The sequence below is a fragment of the Porites lutea genome, chromosome 12 (genome assembly GCF_958299795.1).
Source record: "Porites lutea chromosome 12, jaPorLute2.1, whole genome shotgun sequence".
NCBI classification, from domain to species: Eukaryota; Metazoa; Cnidaria; class Anthozoa; order Scleractinia; family Poritidae; genus Porites; species Porites lutea.
In genome coordinates this window covers 5,843,136-5,859,571 of record NC_133212.1, presented here as the reverse complement: position 1 = coordinate 5,859,571, position 16,436 = coordinate 5,843,136, and the positions used below count along the sequence as shown (strand labels likewise).

General features: G+C 40.1%; 2 protein-coding genes across 2 annotated transcripts in view; both read left to right on the top strand.

The window, feature by feature from the left end:
- LOC140953614 (uncharacterized) overlaps positions 1 to 16,436 on the top strand; it is a 46,819-nt gene that overhangs the window by 17,685 nt on the left and 12,698 nt on the right. The window lies entirely within an intron of this gene.
- Positions 3,703 to 16,436, top strand: part of LOC140921734 (uncharacterized) — a 19,265-nt gene continuing 6,531 nt past the window's right edge. Inside the window, exon 1 of the mRNA XM_073371742.1 lies at positions 3,703 to 4,281. Coding sequence (XP_073227843.1) covers positions 3,703 to 4,281 — 579 coding nt within the window. The remainder of the gene's footprint in view (positions 4,282 to 16,436) is intronic.

Below are 16,436 nucleotides of genomic sequence, written 5' to 3'. Positions count from 1 at the left end.
TGTTAAACTTTTCAAAAAGAAACCGAAAGCCATAAGCTTTATGTTCTGATGGTTCGTTTACCATCAAAACTCTATAATCTTCATCGAGAGTCTCTACAGATGAAGCATGACGGACTGTTTTGCATAGTTATGTCCTACAAGTATTTGGCCTTAGTTTAGTGAAGATATTTCTAGTGTAAAGTAAATCCTATCGAATTGGAAAGGGAAACTGAATATAATGTAATCTGCAGAACAGGCGTCATTTCTTCATGTTTTTTAGGCGATCGAGTGAAGATATGTATGAGGTGAGCGCGGAGGGCGAGAAAGCGCTTTCACCCGTCGCGCGTGTCTCGCGCTTTACGCACGCTTTGTGCCCAAAAAAATAGCGGCTGTTATGTAGACTGTAAATAAAGGAGGGACGGTAAAATAGGGAGAAAAAATAAAAGTTGATCTAATGAAAAGGGCATAAAATTTGCCCTACTAGTTACCGAAACTTTCGAGAAAGCGCCCCCCCCCCCCACCCCCCTCTTGTTAAACTACCTACCGATTGTCACTGCTGGCTCTAAACGTTATACTCGGTTTGGGAACCCATTACCTCGTCCAAGTGAAGTCAAGCTAATTTTTAGCCTTTTTTATCTTCACTTAGTAGTATCTGACACTGAATAAGTTTGGGTCAATTTAGGTCTCTGGGAAGCTGCCCACCTACCCCTCCCCTAAGCCATCATTTTGCCCTAAGTGAGAAGTAAGTGTTAATGTTAGCTAAGGGAGGGGTAGGTTGGCGTTTCCCAGAAACCTAAACTGATCCATAAGTTCTTAGGCAAAAATACATTTATAAACTATTGTGGTTCCATTGAAAAAGGTACCCGTTTTGAGACTCTAATGAACAAAATCCGTTTTCATGAGACCAAAACGACTATAAAAACCATACCGTTGTTCTACACACCAATATAGCTTGCAAAGGGTATTACCCCCGGGTATGTTGTCACTAAGTACTGGAAAAAATCTAGGCTTAGTTGTCACAATAAAGAACAGTTAGCGACAATTAACAGGCGCATCTATGAGCTGATTTGTGAAATCAGGACACATCTCGCCGCTCCTGTGGGTAGTGGTCATTGGTGGAAAACCGTAGACGACATCACACAACGTCGCACCCACTCCAACTCGGTTGTATAAGATAACACCTTTGCCAACCAGTTGAATGATTATTTTCATGAACTTTGTACTGACCAGAACTACATTGCACCAGTTGATGTGGTTGTCAGGAGCGAAATCGAAGTACCTGAGATTCCTGAGAGGCTTGTTTGGAAAAGTCTTAGCAACATCAAACGAACAGCTACGGCTCCTGATAGCATCCCATTTTGGGTTTGGAAGGAACATGCTGAGATTTTATCACCAATTCTCAGTTATATTTGGAATTTGTCTCTGCGCAGACACACCTGGCCTATGTCATTGGAAAGATCGAATATCAATCCGATACCCAGGGTTGACATACCTAAAGAAAAGTCTGACTACCGTGGCATAAATATCACTCCGCTTATAGCCAGGGCGTTTGAGAAATAGAGAATAATACATGGTCGCTTGGAGATATGGAATTTATCTTCGAGTGTTCACATCGATATCGAACGAGGGGGGGTAGCGAACGAGTGAGATATCGAATGTGAACACGAGAAGATAAATTCCATATCTCCAAGCGTCCATGTATTATTCTGTTTATTATATAAACATACTGATGACGGCGTTTCTGATGATTTTCCGTAGATTTCCGACCACCTTCCGAAGATTTCCGAAGATTTTTCAAATTGTCCCGAAGGCCAGACGAACGTTCCCGAACATTTTCCGAGAATTTCCGAAAATTTCCGAAGATGTCCGAAGATTGCCGAGCACTTTCGAGGAAGACCCGAAGATGTTTCGATGATACACCAACGAATTTAAGTACAATTTAAGAGAGAAACCTGATGTCAGTAAAATTATCGATATCTTCACATGTAAATATCGTATTTTTACGTGTGTTCAGATACCACATTTCTCGGTGGTAGAAATCCTTGTTAAACACTGTAGTTTATATAATAAAGCTGTTTATAACACCTTTGGGAAGGAGGCTGTGGAGGAAAATCTGAGCACCACACGATTGCTTACCATGAAAGTGGAAATTGCACTAGTGCACTGTTAGTGATCCAGCACTTGATCAACAAACACTTAGATAATCCCCCCGGGACGGGGTACTCCGCATATGAAAGGGGTGGGGATGCTCGTCGGAAATTTTGAATTAAACCCCTAAAAGAGACCGATCTGGGCGTGGCCCAAGTTTTTTTTGACCCCTAAAAGAGACCATGTTAAAACACAGACAATATATATATTTTTATATTTTTTCGCGTACAACCCTAAACGAGACCTTCACGGCTAAATATGATGGCGTTTTGCCCAGAACACCCTAACGGAGACCAAAATCCGAAATTTACACCCCTAAGCGAGACGACGAGCATCCCCACCCGTTTCCTATGCGGAGTCCCCCCCCCCCTCCCCCCGGGGATAATCCAGACTGTGAGGCAGTGCGGGTATTCGCAATGGACTTCAGCAAAGCGTTCGACTCAGTCTGACACGAGCTACTATCTAATAAAGTAAAGTTGCTGCCCCTGAATGCCTATATCATCAACTGGTATCACAGTTTTCTTTATAACAGACAACAAACGTATAGTCCACAACAACCACCTTCACGAGTGGAAAGGAGTAACTAAGGGGACAACGTAGGGTAGTGTGATCGGCCCCTACTTATTTAACGTGTTTCTGAATGACCTTGAAATCTAGCTAGGTTCCACTCCCACCCTTTTCAAGTACGCAGATGACTCAACCATTGTCGCACCAGTGTGGGGGCAGTGATACGTCAAGTGATTTAGTGGAGACGTTTTTAACCTGGGCGAACTGTAATTCCATGAGCTGTAACCCTAACAAGTGTAAAGAACTTGTCATAAAGAAGAAAGGGGAACTCCACCTTCTATCGTGCTGTACGTAATATAGCACAACATGCCACTCGTGATTTATTAGGTTTGACCTTTCAGAGTGGCTGTAAATTTTTTGCACACATAAAAGCTAAACTGTGCAAGGCCAACAAATGTCTACACGTGCTGAGAGTATGTAGAAAAGAGTGCTACAGCCAGACAGAAATTCATTATCTCTTCTATAGTATTGTTCTCCCTAACATAACCTACGGACTATCTGTTTATGATGCCTCCGATGCGGAAATTAATGTCCTTCAGCAACTTTTAGACAGGTGCTGCAAGGTGCGCTTTGTATCTAAACAGTTAAATATTAGATCATTACCGCAAAAACAAGAAAAAGCGATTTTAAAAAAGTTAAACAGCGTGATAACCACCCTCTGAAGGTATGCTTACCGCAAGAAAAGAACAATTTAACCTAAAACCTTAGACGTAAAAGCTGCCAAAGGCCCAAGATAAACACCGAACGTTATAAGAACACATTTGTAAATAGATTATTTTTTAAATACAACCTTTTATGATATTTTATGTCCCATATATGTAACTAGTTTTTCAAATTTTTTAATCTTTATATTCTATTGTAATTTAGCTGAACTTTTAATCTTTTTATCCTGTAACGTTAGATATCTATTTTTATCTAGTAAGCAATAAAGACATTTATTATTATTATTATTATTAATTGCAGAGAAAATCTTTCCTCAAAGATTGAAGCATCAAACGCACATCAAGTATGGCATCTTCAAAAGAATATACGGAACAACAGCTAAACTATTACAGAATTTGTTACGTAACTACTGATATACTGGCGGAAGGTCTGAGAGAAATATTTAAACAAGAATGGGACAAACTGTACAAAACAACAAAAGGAGAATGGAAAGACGAGCTACGTAATGGAATAGACTTTTATAACGGAGAGTCTCCTCGAAATCAAAAAAGAAACGCTCATTTTTTGGCCACTATGAAAAACGGAAACAGAGGGGAATGGGATTGTACAATGCTATTTTACGCTATCCTTTTCTCTGATTCCGTCGGGCCACGTCTTAGCGCAATAGTCAGAAAAAATTTAAATGATCTACGTAATTTCAGGAACAAAGAATTTGCTCACATGCCACAAGGTAGTCTCTCTGAGATAGAGTTTCAGAATGCTATTAGCAAAGTTGATGTTGCGTTTCAAGCGCTTAGTCTTCCCACTGTAAAAATCCAGGACCTGAAATATCAGAAAACATTTCCAACAAAAGATTTAACAAAGGTCCTCAAAGAAGTTGATAATCTGAAACAAGAAGTTCAAGAAAAAGAGAGTCAGCGCCAGGTCCTTGAAGATCAACTCCAAAATGAAGCACTTTCATTTTGTGTTCTCCCTCCTAAACCTTCGCATGAAATCGGTGGTCGTGAAAGTGAAGTAGCCAAAATAGTCCAACAGCTGAGGGAACTAAATGAGTCCAGTGACAACAGGTTGAGTTATCTATACATCTCAGGGAATCCTGGAAGCGGCAAATCACAGCTAGCTGGCCTCGTAGCTGAGAGATTCTACGACGAAGTCAAAGAAATGCCAAGTGGGTCTTCGTTTGTAATGACCTTAAATGCTACAAGTCCAGATTCACTTCTGGAGTCGTATGCCTCATTTGCTCGCCATTTAAAGTGCCCAGACTATTCAATTGTGGAAACCCTCAGCTCAAACGACTCGACCGTGGACGAAAAGATCACTAATCTTAAGATGCTTGTCGCTGTAAAAATTAAGTGTTACACGTCGTGGCTACTGGTGGTTGACAATGTCACTACTCTGACTTCAGTGCATGTCCATTTACCACAGTTTGAAAACGAAGCTTGGGCGAGGGGCCAGTTGCTGATTACGACCCAGGACACAACATCAATTCCCTCAGAAAACGTTTTTGTTAACCACATCTCGGCAAGCAAAGGTATGGAGCCCAATGACGCCCGTTCATTATTGTCCAAGGTTTCCGGTATCCCAGATAGCGAGCTAGTAGGAACAGTAGCACAAAGACTGGACTATCAACCTCTTGCTTTAGCAGGCGCTGCCGTCTTTGTTAAAGAGATTCGGCAGGACAAAGTATCGAGGCATTTTGGGTGGGAGGAATACCTGAAGATCTTAGAAAAAGGCAAAAGAAAGAAAACGGAGTATTTTCTTGTCAACACCAATCCAGTTTATCCAAATTCAATGACCAAAGCAATAACGTTAGCCGTCGAAACACTGATGGGATTCGACAAATTTCAAAAAAACCTTTTCACTTTTCTTGCCCTCTGCGCTCCACGACCATTGAACGTCGACATAGTAGTTAGTTACATCATGAACGCACATGAAGAGTTTGATGAGGCGGACAAGGAACTAATTCGCATGAGATTAAAAAGAAACTCACTTCTGCTGTTCCAAGATGACGAGGGTTGCTGTTTTATTCGACTTCACCAGGTTGTGCATGATGCCATAAAAACTGTAACAAAAGAATGTTCAGAAAGCCAAACCGATGAGGTCGTTAGTGGGGTCATTACATCATTCAACGAATTCATCGGTGCGACTCCACGAGAAAATAAGAGACTGCATACCAGACACATCGCTCCACATTTGAAAGCCTTAACTATGGTAACTGACAAAGTGTTTTTGCCAGATAATTTCTTTCAAGTTCATGATACGGACATTTCCGAAAAATGCAAAAACCTTGGAAATATTTGTAAAATGCATTGTGAATTCGAAGGAGCAAAAGCATATTATGAATATTCATTTACTTTTAAGCTTCAAGAGCTCGGCCCGAGACATATTGATGTTGCAACAAGCTACACGAATTTAGCTTTAATTTACAAGAAATTAGGTGACTTCGAGCAAGCCAAAAAGTTTCAGCAACGTGCTCTTGACATCCAACTGGACAAGCTCGGCCCGAAACACGTTGATGCTGCAGCAAGCTACAGGAATTTAGCTTTAATTTACAAGGAATTAGGTGACTTCGAGCAAGCCAAGGAGTATCAGCAACGTGCTCTAGACATCGATCTAGGCAAGCTCGGCCCGGAACATGTTAATGTTGCAAGAGACTGCAATAACTTAGCTTTAATTTACCAGAAATTAGGCGACTTCGAGCAAGCCAAGGAGAATCAGCAACGTGGTCTAGACATCGATCTGGAAAAGCTCGGCCCGGAACATGTTGATGTTGCAAAAGACTTCAATAACTTAGCTTTAATTTATGAGAAATTAGGCGACTTCGAGCAAGCCAAGGAGTATCAGCAACGTGCTCTAGACATCCAACTGGACAAGCTCGGCCCGGAACATGTTAATGTTGCAAGCGACTTCAATAACTTAGCTTTAATTTACCAGAAATTAGGCGACTTCGAACAAGCCAAGGAGAATCAGCAACGTGCTCTAGACATCGATCTGGACAAGCTCGGCCTGGCACACGTTGATGTTGCAATAGACTTCAATAACTTAGCTTTAATTTACCAGAAATTAGGCGACTTCGAGCAAGCCAAGGAGAATCAGCAACGTGCTCTAGACATCGATCTGGACAAGCTCGGCCCGGAACACGTTAATGTTGCAAGAGACTTCTATAACTTAGCTTTAATTTACCAGAAATTAGGCGACTTCGAGCAAGCCAAGGAGTATCAGCAACGTGCTCTAGACATCGATCTGGACAAGCTTGGCCCGGAACATGTTAATGTTGCAAGCGACTTCAATAACTTAGCTTTAATTTACCAGAAATTAGGCGACTTCGAGCAAGCTAAGGAGTATCAGCAACGTGCTCTAGACATCGATCTGGACAAGCTCGGCCCGGCACACGTTGATGTTGCAAGAGACTTCAATAACTTAGCTTTAATTTACCAGAAATTAGGCGACTTCGAGCAAGCCAAGGAGTATCAGCAACGTGTTCTAGACATCGATCTGGACAAGCTTGGCCCGGAACACGTTGATGTTGCAAGAGACTTCTATAACTTAGCTTTAATTTACCAGAAATTAGGCGACTTCGAGCAAGCCAAGGAGCATCAGCAACGTGCTCTAGACATCGATCTGGAGAAGCTCGGCCCGGAACATGTCAATGTTGCAATAGACGTCAATAACTTAGCTTTAATTTACCAGAAATTAGGCGACTTCGAGCAAGTCAAGGAGAATCAGCAACGTGCTCTAGACATCGATCTGGACAAGCTCGGCCCGGAACATATTAATGTTGGAACAAGCTACTCGAATTTAGCTTTAATTGACAAGAAATTAGATGCCTTCGTGCAAGCCAAGGAGTATCAGCAACGTGCCTTGGCTATCAGAGCAGACAAACACGGCCGACAAACAAATAAGGTAAGGACTGCTAACAGACGCAAAAAACTATATTTCTTCCTGAAAGATTTTACGCAGTCTTGAATGGTGATCGCGTTGGCACTGTGTCTTTGAAATTTGTTAAAATCTGAAATGACTGAACTTTTCAGTTTTTTTTTTTTACAGCAGCATAAGTTGCGTCTTAAACTGCGAGAATCTTCTTTGCATTTTTTCTTCCGCAGTTCCAAACTATGAAATTCATATATTCTTTATTAATAATTTTAATTTGATAAACTCAAAAACGTTTTACTTGCATTAATTATGGAATCGATAGCTGTGACGTTGGTAGAACACCGCTTAATCCAGGTTTGACTGTAACAGTTTTCGCTAACGCTCTATTCCTGCTTTCCGTATCTTCAAGTTTCTTCTAATGAAAAAAACCTATTAGTCCTTGCAGATTATTCATGAAACTGAAAGACATTTATTACAATCCAAAAAAGAAGAAGATGATGATGATGATGAGGATGATGATGAACGAAGCAGTAGTAAGGAAGGTAAAGCAAAAATCATTGTTAAGTTAAAAACGTCTCCTCGTACTAACTTGTAATCAAGGGCGCGTTTCTTTAAAAAATATCCGACGAGGTTTAATCGCTGGTCGATGTTACAGTCTTTAAACTTGACTCGACAAAGAAACGTGAGTAAAAACCCGGAGATGGATTCTTCAGTGTGCCAACAATATTTTTCAGGGGGTAGCCAGGATTCTTGTTAGAGGTACGCACAATTCTCGAAATGCCCCTGCCTCGCCCCCCAAATGTTCTCAAATTTGATTTTACTGTATGCTTCAGCGTTTTTACTGGATATGAAAGGACGTAACGACGTAATTTGTAAAACTTGTTGTTGCCTTTTTGGGTTTATTTACTGATGTACGTCAATCGCTCCTCTTTAAAAAGAAAAGCAGATGCGTTAATCCAAAAAAGTAAAAAAAAATCGTCCAGGTTTGGTCAAGTCTCCAAATTCATCCTTTCCTCCTTCGATTATAATTTGTTTGCGGTAAAACCAAAATGGAAGTGACACGTTCATTGAAAAACAACGATGGCGTGAATATTAAATACGTAACGACAACTTGCTCAAATTGGCAAATGTAGTTGAATTTTACTGGAGTAAATGAATCGTTGGGACTGCATCCACGCTTGAAATGAGAAGGAAAAATTTATCATCGTGTGTTTATTTCTATGCCCTCCAAACAACGTCGCATAAGAAAATATCACGTCGTGGTCGTGCAGAGACGGCAAAATGTACCAAACACCGTGCTACATATGCAAAATTTGTTTCAATTTTTAAAGCTTCTGTTTTTTGGCGTTGTTCTCGTTGTCATCCCCATCGTCATTGCTTAAGCCTCCCAGTTTTACCGAATGCGTTTTGTGTCCGAATGAATATTCTAGTGTAAACGTAACGCCTACGCCAGCAATCTAGTGGTATCTCAGACTTTAATTTGCAAATGAGTGATTCTTTTGCCACTATTTGCCGCATTATTTTTGACCGACGAAGCACCCTACGTTGATGTAAAATCGCGCCCTAGTTTGTCTAGTGCGAAGACAGGCCGAGGTGAAACAACGCGTTTACGCTTTATACAATCCAGTCTTGTTATTTGCACTTTTTTCGCTATTTCATTGAAGGTTGAAGATTCGGTCCACCGATAACTCACGTCTCTTTTCTGCAAGGCGACATTCGGGTGTAAAAAGAAAAATTAAACAGTCCGTTGTTAAATGCAAAAAATCCATGCTTGAACAAGGACCTCGATAATACTAAATGTTATGAGCCAAAATGTAGATTGGGCGTGTACTGGTGACTTCACACAGCCAGATGTGAGATCAGTTTGTTCATATTTTGATACATATAAGTGCGCATTTCAATGTTCCAGCTTGAAGACCCTTCAACTTATTTTCTTTCTTAATTTTTCTTCTTCTCTTTCTATTCTTTTTTTAGTTTAGGGTTAAAATATGGATAAGGCAATTTCCCACGTCACTTGCCCCATCTCTTCCTAGATCATACAATATAAATCATTTATACCATACAGTGCAGGTATGTCCTTAACAAAATGTTATGTCAAATTACTTTTAAATATAATCAGATGATGATCTTAATTCAGCAGTTTCTTACCTATAGACTTTTACAGCAACTCCACTGATAGGAACCTAACCTAACCTACAATTTTCTTATGTGGAGGGGGCTTAAAATGAAAATTTTAGCGTAACAGGTTCTTAAAACCCAGGTTCTTATACGCGGGGTATTACTGTACTAGGGTAATAAAAGTTGGCTAGTATTGGCTTCTATTATGATTCCTTTTTTTGTTTTTGTTAAGATGCTAAGAAGAGAGAGAAGAAGTCAGGAAATGGCTGTCGACTTTGTAGATGTCAATAATAAATATTCAGCTTCCATTGTTGCATTTAGATGAAGTAGTGTTATGGCAGCCTTTTACTGTACGATAATTTTTACTGTAGTAAGTGGAAAATTGGTCAGGTTAACCGTGATGTAGACTGTAGTTTGTAAAGTACTAGGCATTTATTTGCACTCTGAGAAGGAAATTATGCAATCCCGAGAAGACAAGAGGCCCACGTTGAATCAAGTCTAAATTAGACTCGCACACTGAGGGTTGATTTCCAGTCTCGCGTAATTTTTACGTGGGTACGTGAGTAAAATTTACGTTCGCATATAAAATAGAGGCAATGCATGAAAGGTCGCTCGTAAGCGTAAAAGTTGAACCTGCTCAACTTCTCGTTTAAGCTCGGCACTTTTTATCTTGCCTCTATTTTATTTATGTGATTAAAATTTACCTGCGTTAACGTACGTAGTCAAAAAAGTTCCAGTGGAAATTAACCTTAATGGTTTAAATTTCGTCGAAGAGTAAACCATATCATTACATAGCACTTTTATATCAGCGTGCCAGCAAAAGATGGCTTAAGTTAAACATTCCTATTTGCGAGGAGAGACGGCTGTGTTCGTACGCTAGCCAAATATTAAAGTATGAAATAGCTGGATTATAGAGTTGTACTCGTGGAAACTGGATTTTTGACCACATTTTAATTTGTACCTTCTGCAAGAATATTGATAGAGATCTTTAGATTTTAAGACCGGAACGATTACGATGACGAGATTTGCTTAATACCAACTCAAGTAGTGCACGCGTAAACTAAGGTGGGTTTGGCGGGAAAATGCGATAGCTGTCGTCATTTACGGGTTTCATGGTGGCGGGAACTTGTAAGTTATCAAATGTTAGAAGTGATCAGGAGAGCAGGGACCGCGGAGGGGGAGGGGCTGGTAGGGCCGCGGCCCCACCACTTTTTTGCGCCCCCGCCCCCACTTTTTGCGCTAAAAAGAAAAATAATTAAAATTATAAAAAAAAAAGACTTGAAACAAGTTTTTTTCCGTCTATATTCCGCTATATTTTCTGTATTTTCTTTAATTTCAAACGCCAGGCATTTTGTGGGGCTCCTGTGCTTTTCGCGATAATTGTGCTCCGGGACCGACTTGCCCCTTGATCAAACGCCATGCCTTGGCCACCCCTTCGCTTCTTTCGGCAGCGTGTTTTGTACTTTCAGCTCCGGCAGAGTTTTTTATCAGTTTTATCCGACGAAATGAAGAAAATTACTAGCTTTTTCAAGCCAAACGAAGGTGAGTAGTTGTTTTGAGTTGATAAAAGTTTTATCTTTTGTCAGTTTCTCCTTTCGAATCAATGAAATATTCGATGGCAAGAAGAATTACATTACTTGAACAGTGAACGGCCAAAGTTAGAAATTTTTCAGATCACTTCAGTGTAGTATTTTCTATACTAAAATTGTAATCGCGTCTTTTCTCGCATCGAATCTGAACTGACCGTGTATGTTGGCCGACCTATAAAGAGCAACAAATACACTGGATAAAGTATGCAAAGTCACGCGACAGAAACAAATCAAATACTATGATTTTATTCGTTTTTGCGATTCAATATGAAAAAAATATTTTCAATTGTCAGCCCTGCCACTTTTCACCTTGCTCCGCGGTCCCTGGAGAGGGCTCAACTTGTTTTCTATAAAAATAACCGCGCCATCGTTTCTGGTAAAAACATGAAAATTGAAGCTTCTGTGTTGTCTAGTTTATGTTTTAGAACAAAACAAAAACAAAACAAAACAAAAAAAATAAAACAACAATTATCAAAAGCAAAGAAAACTTTAAGTCAAATCTCGTCCTGGTAATGACCCTCCAATCTAAAGGACTCTATTGTTGCATTTTGATGTCAGGTAGTCGGATTGTGAGTCAACAATAAAGTGTTTTCAATTGACTTCATGGAGTCCATATTAATGTTCTAGGACAAGGAAAAGACGGTCATGTTGTCTTCCCTAACCAATCCCGTGTGAGGTGAACTCTTTTCTTATGTAAACGCTTTCTTTTGTTCCAATAAAGTGGCATAGATGCTGGCTACGTGAGTGTGAACACTCTATACCAGGGGCTGATTATACTAGAGAGACTAAGGCCATAGGAATCCGGATAGGCTGAAACCGCGTATTGAGTCATTGTTGCGCGTTTTCCATCAAATCGTTGGTTTTTCGACCAAATGGTCGCATATCAAGAATGTTTTGCGTGGTAACGCTACAAGCGAACTCAATAAAACACGACAATGAAGAGGAAAGCGAGAAAATAAAATACGCAACAGGTCTAAGAAGTAAAAATAAACCTCTGAAAGTGCGGCACTCTTTTTGGCATTTTCCTTTCACACGATTAACTAAAGTCAAACTTGACTAAGACAACACTGATTAGTGAACTTTCTTGGAGGCTAATTATGTACCGGTAATAACAAAAGAGAGGTAGGAATCGCCGATAAAATGAATAAGCATATCTGCTCATGCAATGGATAAGAAAAACTGGCCAAGAACATCCCAGTTACAAGCACCCTTCAAGAACAATACATAGAAAAGAGGGCATCTACACATTTCGCGTTTTATTTCTGTGACTGAAGAACACATATACCGTGTAGCTGCAAAATTTAATACTTCTAAAAGTTGTGGACTAGGAAAATCTCAAGTGTGCTTCTTAAACCTTCCAACCCATACATTCTAGACGTGAAAAGTGATATAATTAACCAAAGGCTATATTTCCTGACGACTGGAAAAATGCCCATTTTTCTCCAAAGCGAATGCTGACAATTACAGACCGATATCCCTCGACGAGAGAATGGCGCACACGTAAGAACTCGAATAGCCTGCGTGGCAGGCGCGTGGAATTAATAGAGATGGAAGTGCAATAGAGACACCCTCCCGGTGTCGGCTACATTTAATAATAATGATAATGACAATGATATATGATTCTTGACCCTCAACTCCCTTCCAATTTATTCGAGTGTACGTACCCCACTGGCCATGACCTATGAAACTGCGTGAACAAATATGCGAGCTCCTTTCATAAACTGACGTAAGTAATCCCTAATGAAAATAAAACCAGTTGCCACGCCAGGGAAAGTTCAAACTTCCTACTTTCGTTTTGATAGTTTTCCCTTCCGCATGATTCAAGCGAAACCTCTTTACTGTTTTGCTGCCTGCCTGGTGCCTGACTAAAAGCTACAATCTGTAAGTCAGATACAGTTGAAAGACGTTTTTTTTTTCAGTAATTTCAGTTTATGTTACAGTGTTACAATTAATTTAATACAACGGCTAGACTTACGCTAGGGTACAAGAAATGTTGCATTTGATGTGTTACATTGAAAGTGTTCGACTTCATTTTTCCACTACCTTTTTGTGACCTCACCGTATCTGGTATTGTGCAAACAATCACGTAAATGTCTGGCCATCAGCCACGGTTAAAGATGTAGAGGGAAATTCTATTATGTTGAGCTCAAGGATGTGGTGAACAAGATAGAACTGATTGTCGCATACACGGTACATAAAGGCTTTGTGTGTGAGCCATAAGCTACGCAGGGCATTCGTGTTTTTCTGAAGGGGGAAGCGGTTGTCTAATATTGAAGGACCCTTGATGATGCATAGCGGAAGTTGTTGCATTAGAAATGTTTAAGTTCAATTTTCAAGCTGCAAAAACATTAGTTGTATAGGCTATCATATTTGACGAAATTGGCGTATTAATTTCGGCACGCTCAACACCGGGTCAGAAATCAAGTGAGTTTGTTTTTATCCGGCCTAATGATCCAAAAGCAGTCAACAATGGAAGCAATGCTAACTTTAAAAAACGGTATTTTATGTTCAAGGTTCTTCTACTGTTTGTGATCCTGTAATCCTAACGAAATTAGCGCAAACACATTGCGGTTTACATGTTTTCCTTAAAGTTAAATGAAACTTGTTTTGACAGAGACTGAACTACATTGTACTCCAACATTCCTCAGGTGATAAGAACATGATTTGACAAGCGTCAAAAGCAAAACAAGCGAAGTCATTTCGAATTACCTAAGCCTGTTTCAAACGTCGTGCTACGACCGTGCTAAGATGGCTCGACTGTAGCTCGACTGCAGAACGACACTAGCACGACGGTTTCAGACGTCGAATTGAATTCGGTCGAACAGAACGGCTGTTGCCGAAAACAAAACACAAAGATAAACAAACGATTTAGCAAACTTTTAATTGTATTCTAACGTATTTATGATTTCTGAATTGAGTTCGGCACGGCGGTAGCAGGACGTTTGAAACAAAGTCGAGCTACTTCCATGTAGCACCGCAGTAGTACGACTTGGTTTCAAACCTCGCGCTGCTGCCGTGCTAAAGTCGAATTTAATTCGATCAATTGAGTTCGGCATGGCAGTAGCACGACGTTTGAAACGGGCCTTACGGCACTCTTCTGAACGCAGAACGCACTGGAATATCTGTCGCTATAATAATTTCCCTGATATCCATACACTCCATGCGTATCCAATTGTTTTGAATTATAATCGGACAGTCGTAATACTATCTGTGAAGTCTGAATTACATGAGTAAGACGTTGAATACGTTTAAAACGTAACCGATCAGAAGCACGTACGTGAAGAATGTTAAAACATCGATTCTGTCTGTATGGACTTTAGGCATGTTGAAATAACCTGCATTTGTTCTGGAAGATTTTTCTTCCTCGTGAAAACGAGCTGGCCAGTTTTCATTTGATTTAGGGAAGGATAAGATTGTGTATAAAGCTTATTTTGAATACTATTTTTTTGAGGTAAGATTAAGCTTTTTAAATCGGTAGCACTAAAAGATAGAATCCGGAAACGGAAACGGAAACAGAAACGGAATACGGAATCAAAGATCAAAGATAGAAAATTAAAGAATTTCACATTGCATAATTTAGCGCAATCCAAAGAGAATTTGTTTTAGTTTTCTTGGCAGTTCTCTTAATATATTCTTGTTATTGTGTCTTGATAAGGTTTGCCATAGTGTGGGTTATTGCACTGCAAGGCCGATGAAAGTAAGTTTCCGAGTAATTTTTATTCACGAGTTTATGGGGTGAATAATACAGTTAAATATTACCTTTGTAGCTAAATGTCAAGAATAGTAGTAGTTGGCCTCAGACCACACCACGTGATTGTCCCCAAACTGACTACTCAACACATGACCGACCCGTGACGTGACCACATTTCGAGTGTTTCAGAAATAAGTTCAACTTTTTCGTCAAGCTGAATACCAGGGGCGGATCCAGGATTTTTCTTAGGAGGGGGTGCACCACTAACTGACCGATGACGTAAAAAAATTTTAAAAGCGAATACGAAGAAGAGGGCTTTTGACTAGGAAATAACATAATGTAAACTGTTGAGAATACGTATCAAACGATAGAGCAGATTTTGTATGTCTGTCAAGCTACTGCACAGTGTTAATTAGAAAGCGGCCGCAGGTCATCCGGGGGGGGGGGGGGTGCGCACCCCCTGCACCCTCCCCCTGGATCCGCCCCTGAATACTGATGGCATACTGGTGTGCCGGTAATTGAGTTTACGTTGACGTCCGTATTTTTGTTGAAGAGGCTTATTAAACAAGGTGCATTATTTTGATGTAATCAGTTGCGGAATCAAGCAAATACATGCACAATTCTCTCTTCTCTTTGGACTCCACAATGCCATGGTTCTCTTGAGTAAGTTGTCTTGATAAATAAAACTGAACACTGTTGAAGACAACCCAAAAAAGACACTCAGGAAAAACTTGACGGCGACGCCTTTCAGTTATATAAACGACGCCGCTGTCGATTTAAACGAAGTCTGTGTCCACATAACTTACCTTTTTCTTAAGAAACTAGTTTTTGTCAGTGACGTTTTTCTCCTCGTTTTGCTGTCCCATGAGAATTTGCATTCATTGTCGGAAGTGGTAACAACAGTCTTTTCACCGGAATCGACTCCTCTGGTGATACAGCAGTCTCCTCTACCCGGCTAATTTATTCATTTCTGTCTTTTTTTAATCTGTTTATTTATTTTATTGTCATTGCTAACATTTTTTTTTCAAATTGATCGCTGGGAACCTTCTTTCACGGATTCCGTATTCCGTATCCGGATTCCGGATTCCATGTTTTAATGCTGCCGATTTTTAATCACGTGACCTGTCTCTTTGGTAACCGTATGAATTCTTTTGCCCAAGTCGATAACGTTGCTCAAAAGCACTGGCAAAGTGAAAATATATTTTTAATAACTTTTTTGCTATTTTTATTTTCAAATCTTTGAGACTGACCCTGCCTGAGTGACCACCGGAATTTTCGGCTAATTATGACTTCTAGGAAAGACAGACCCAACATACAATGTCCCAAGACTAGTGAGGATTTGTAACATGGTGTTCCCAAGGTAGTAAGGACTGCCCGGGGAGACTGCCACTCGAGACTGCCTCCAAGCAAACAATGCAGAAAATTGTAATGGCGACTGTTCATCTTGCCCTCTGTCATTTCGTTTCGCACATAGAATTCAGCAACTTTTAAACTACGATCATGGAATTAGATTAAAAGAAAAAAATGGTATTTCAAATGTAGACCACTTATCGCCTTTTGGTGGCCTCCGATCTAAAAGGTCACCCTGTTAAGACGATAAATAGCAACTTTGTATACCCTGTCTCAAAATAAGACTTGTATACATAATAAGTGAATTTCTTAAACTACGCCAGATCATGGGATTAGATTTTGTGTACGAAAACCGCGGTTGGTACGACAAAGGTAGACAGCACATGGCAAACCTTTACACTCTCCTAAACTAAAGGCTTCCGGTCACACTCTGTTCAATACGCTATACAGTAAAACTG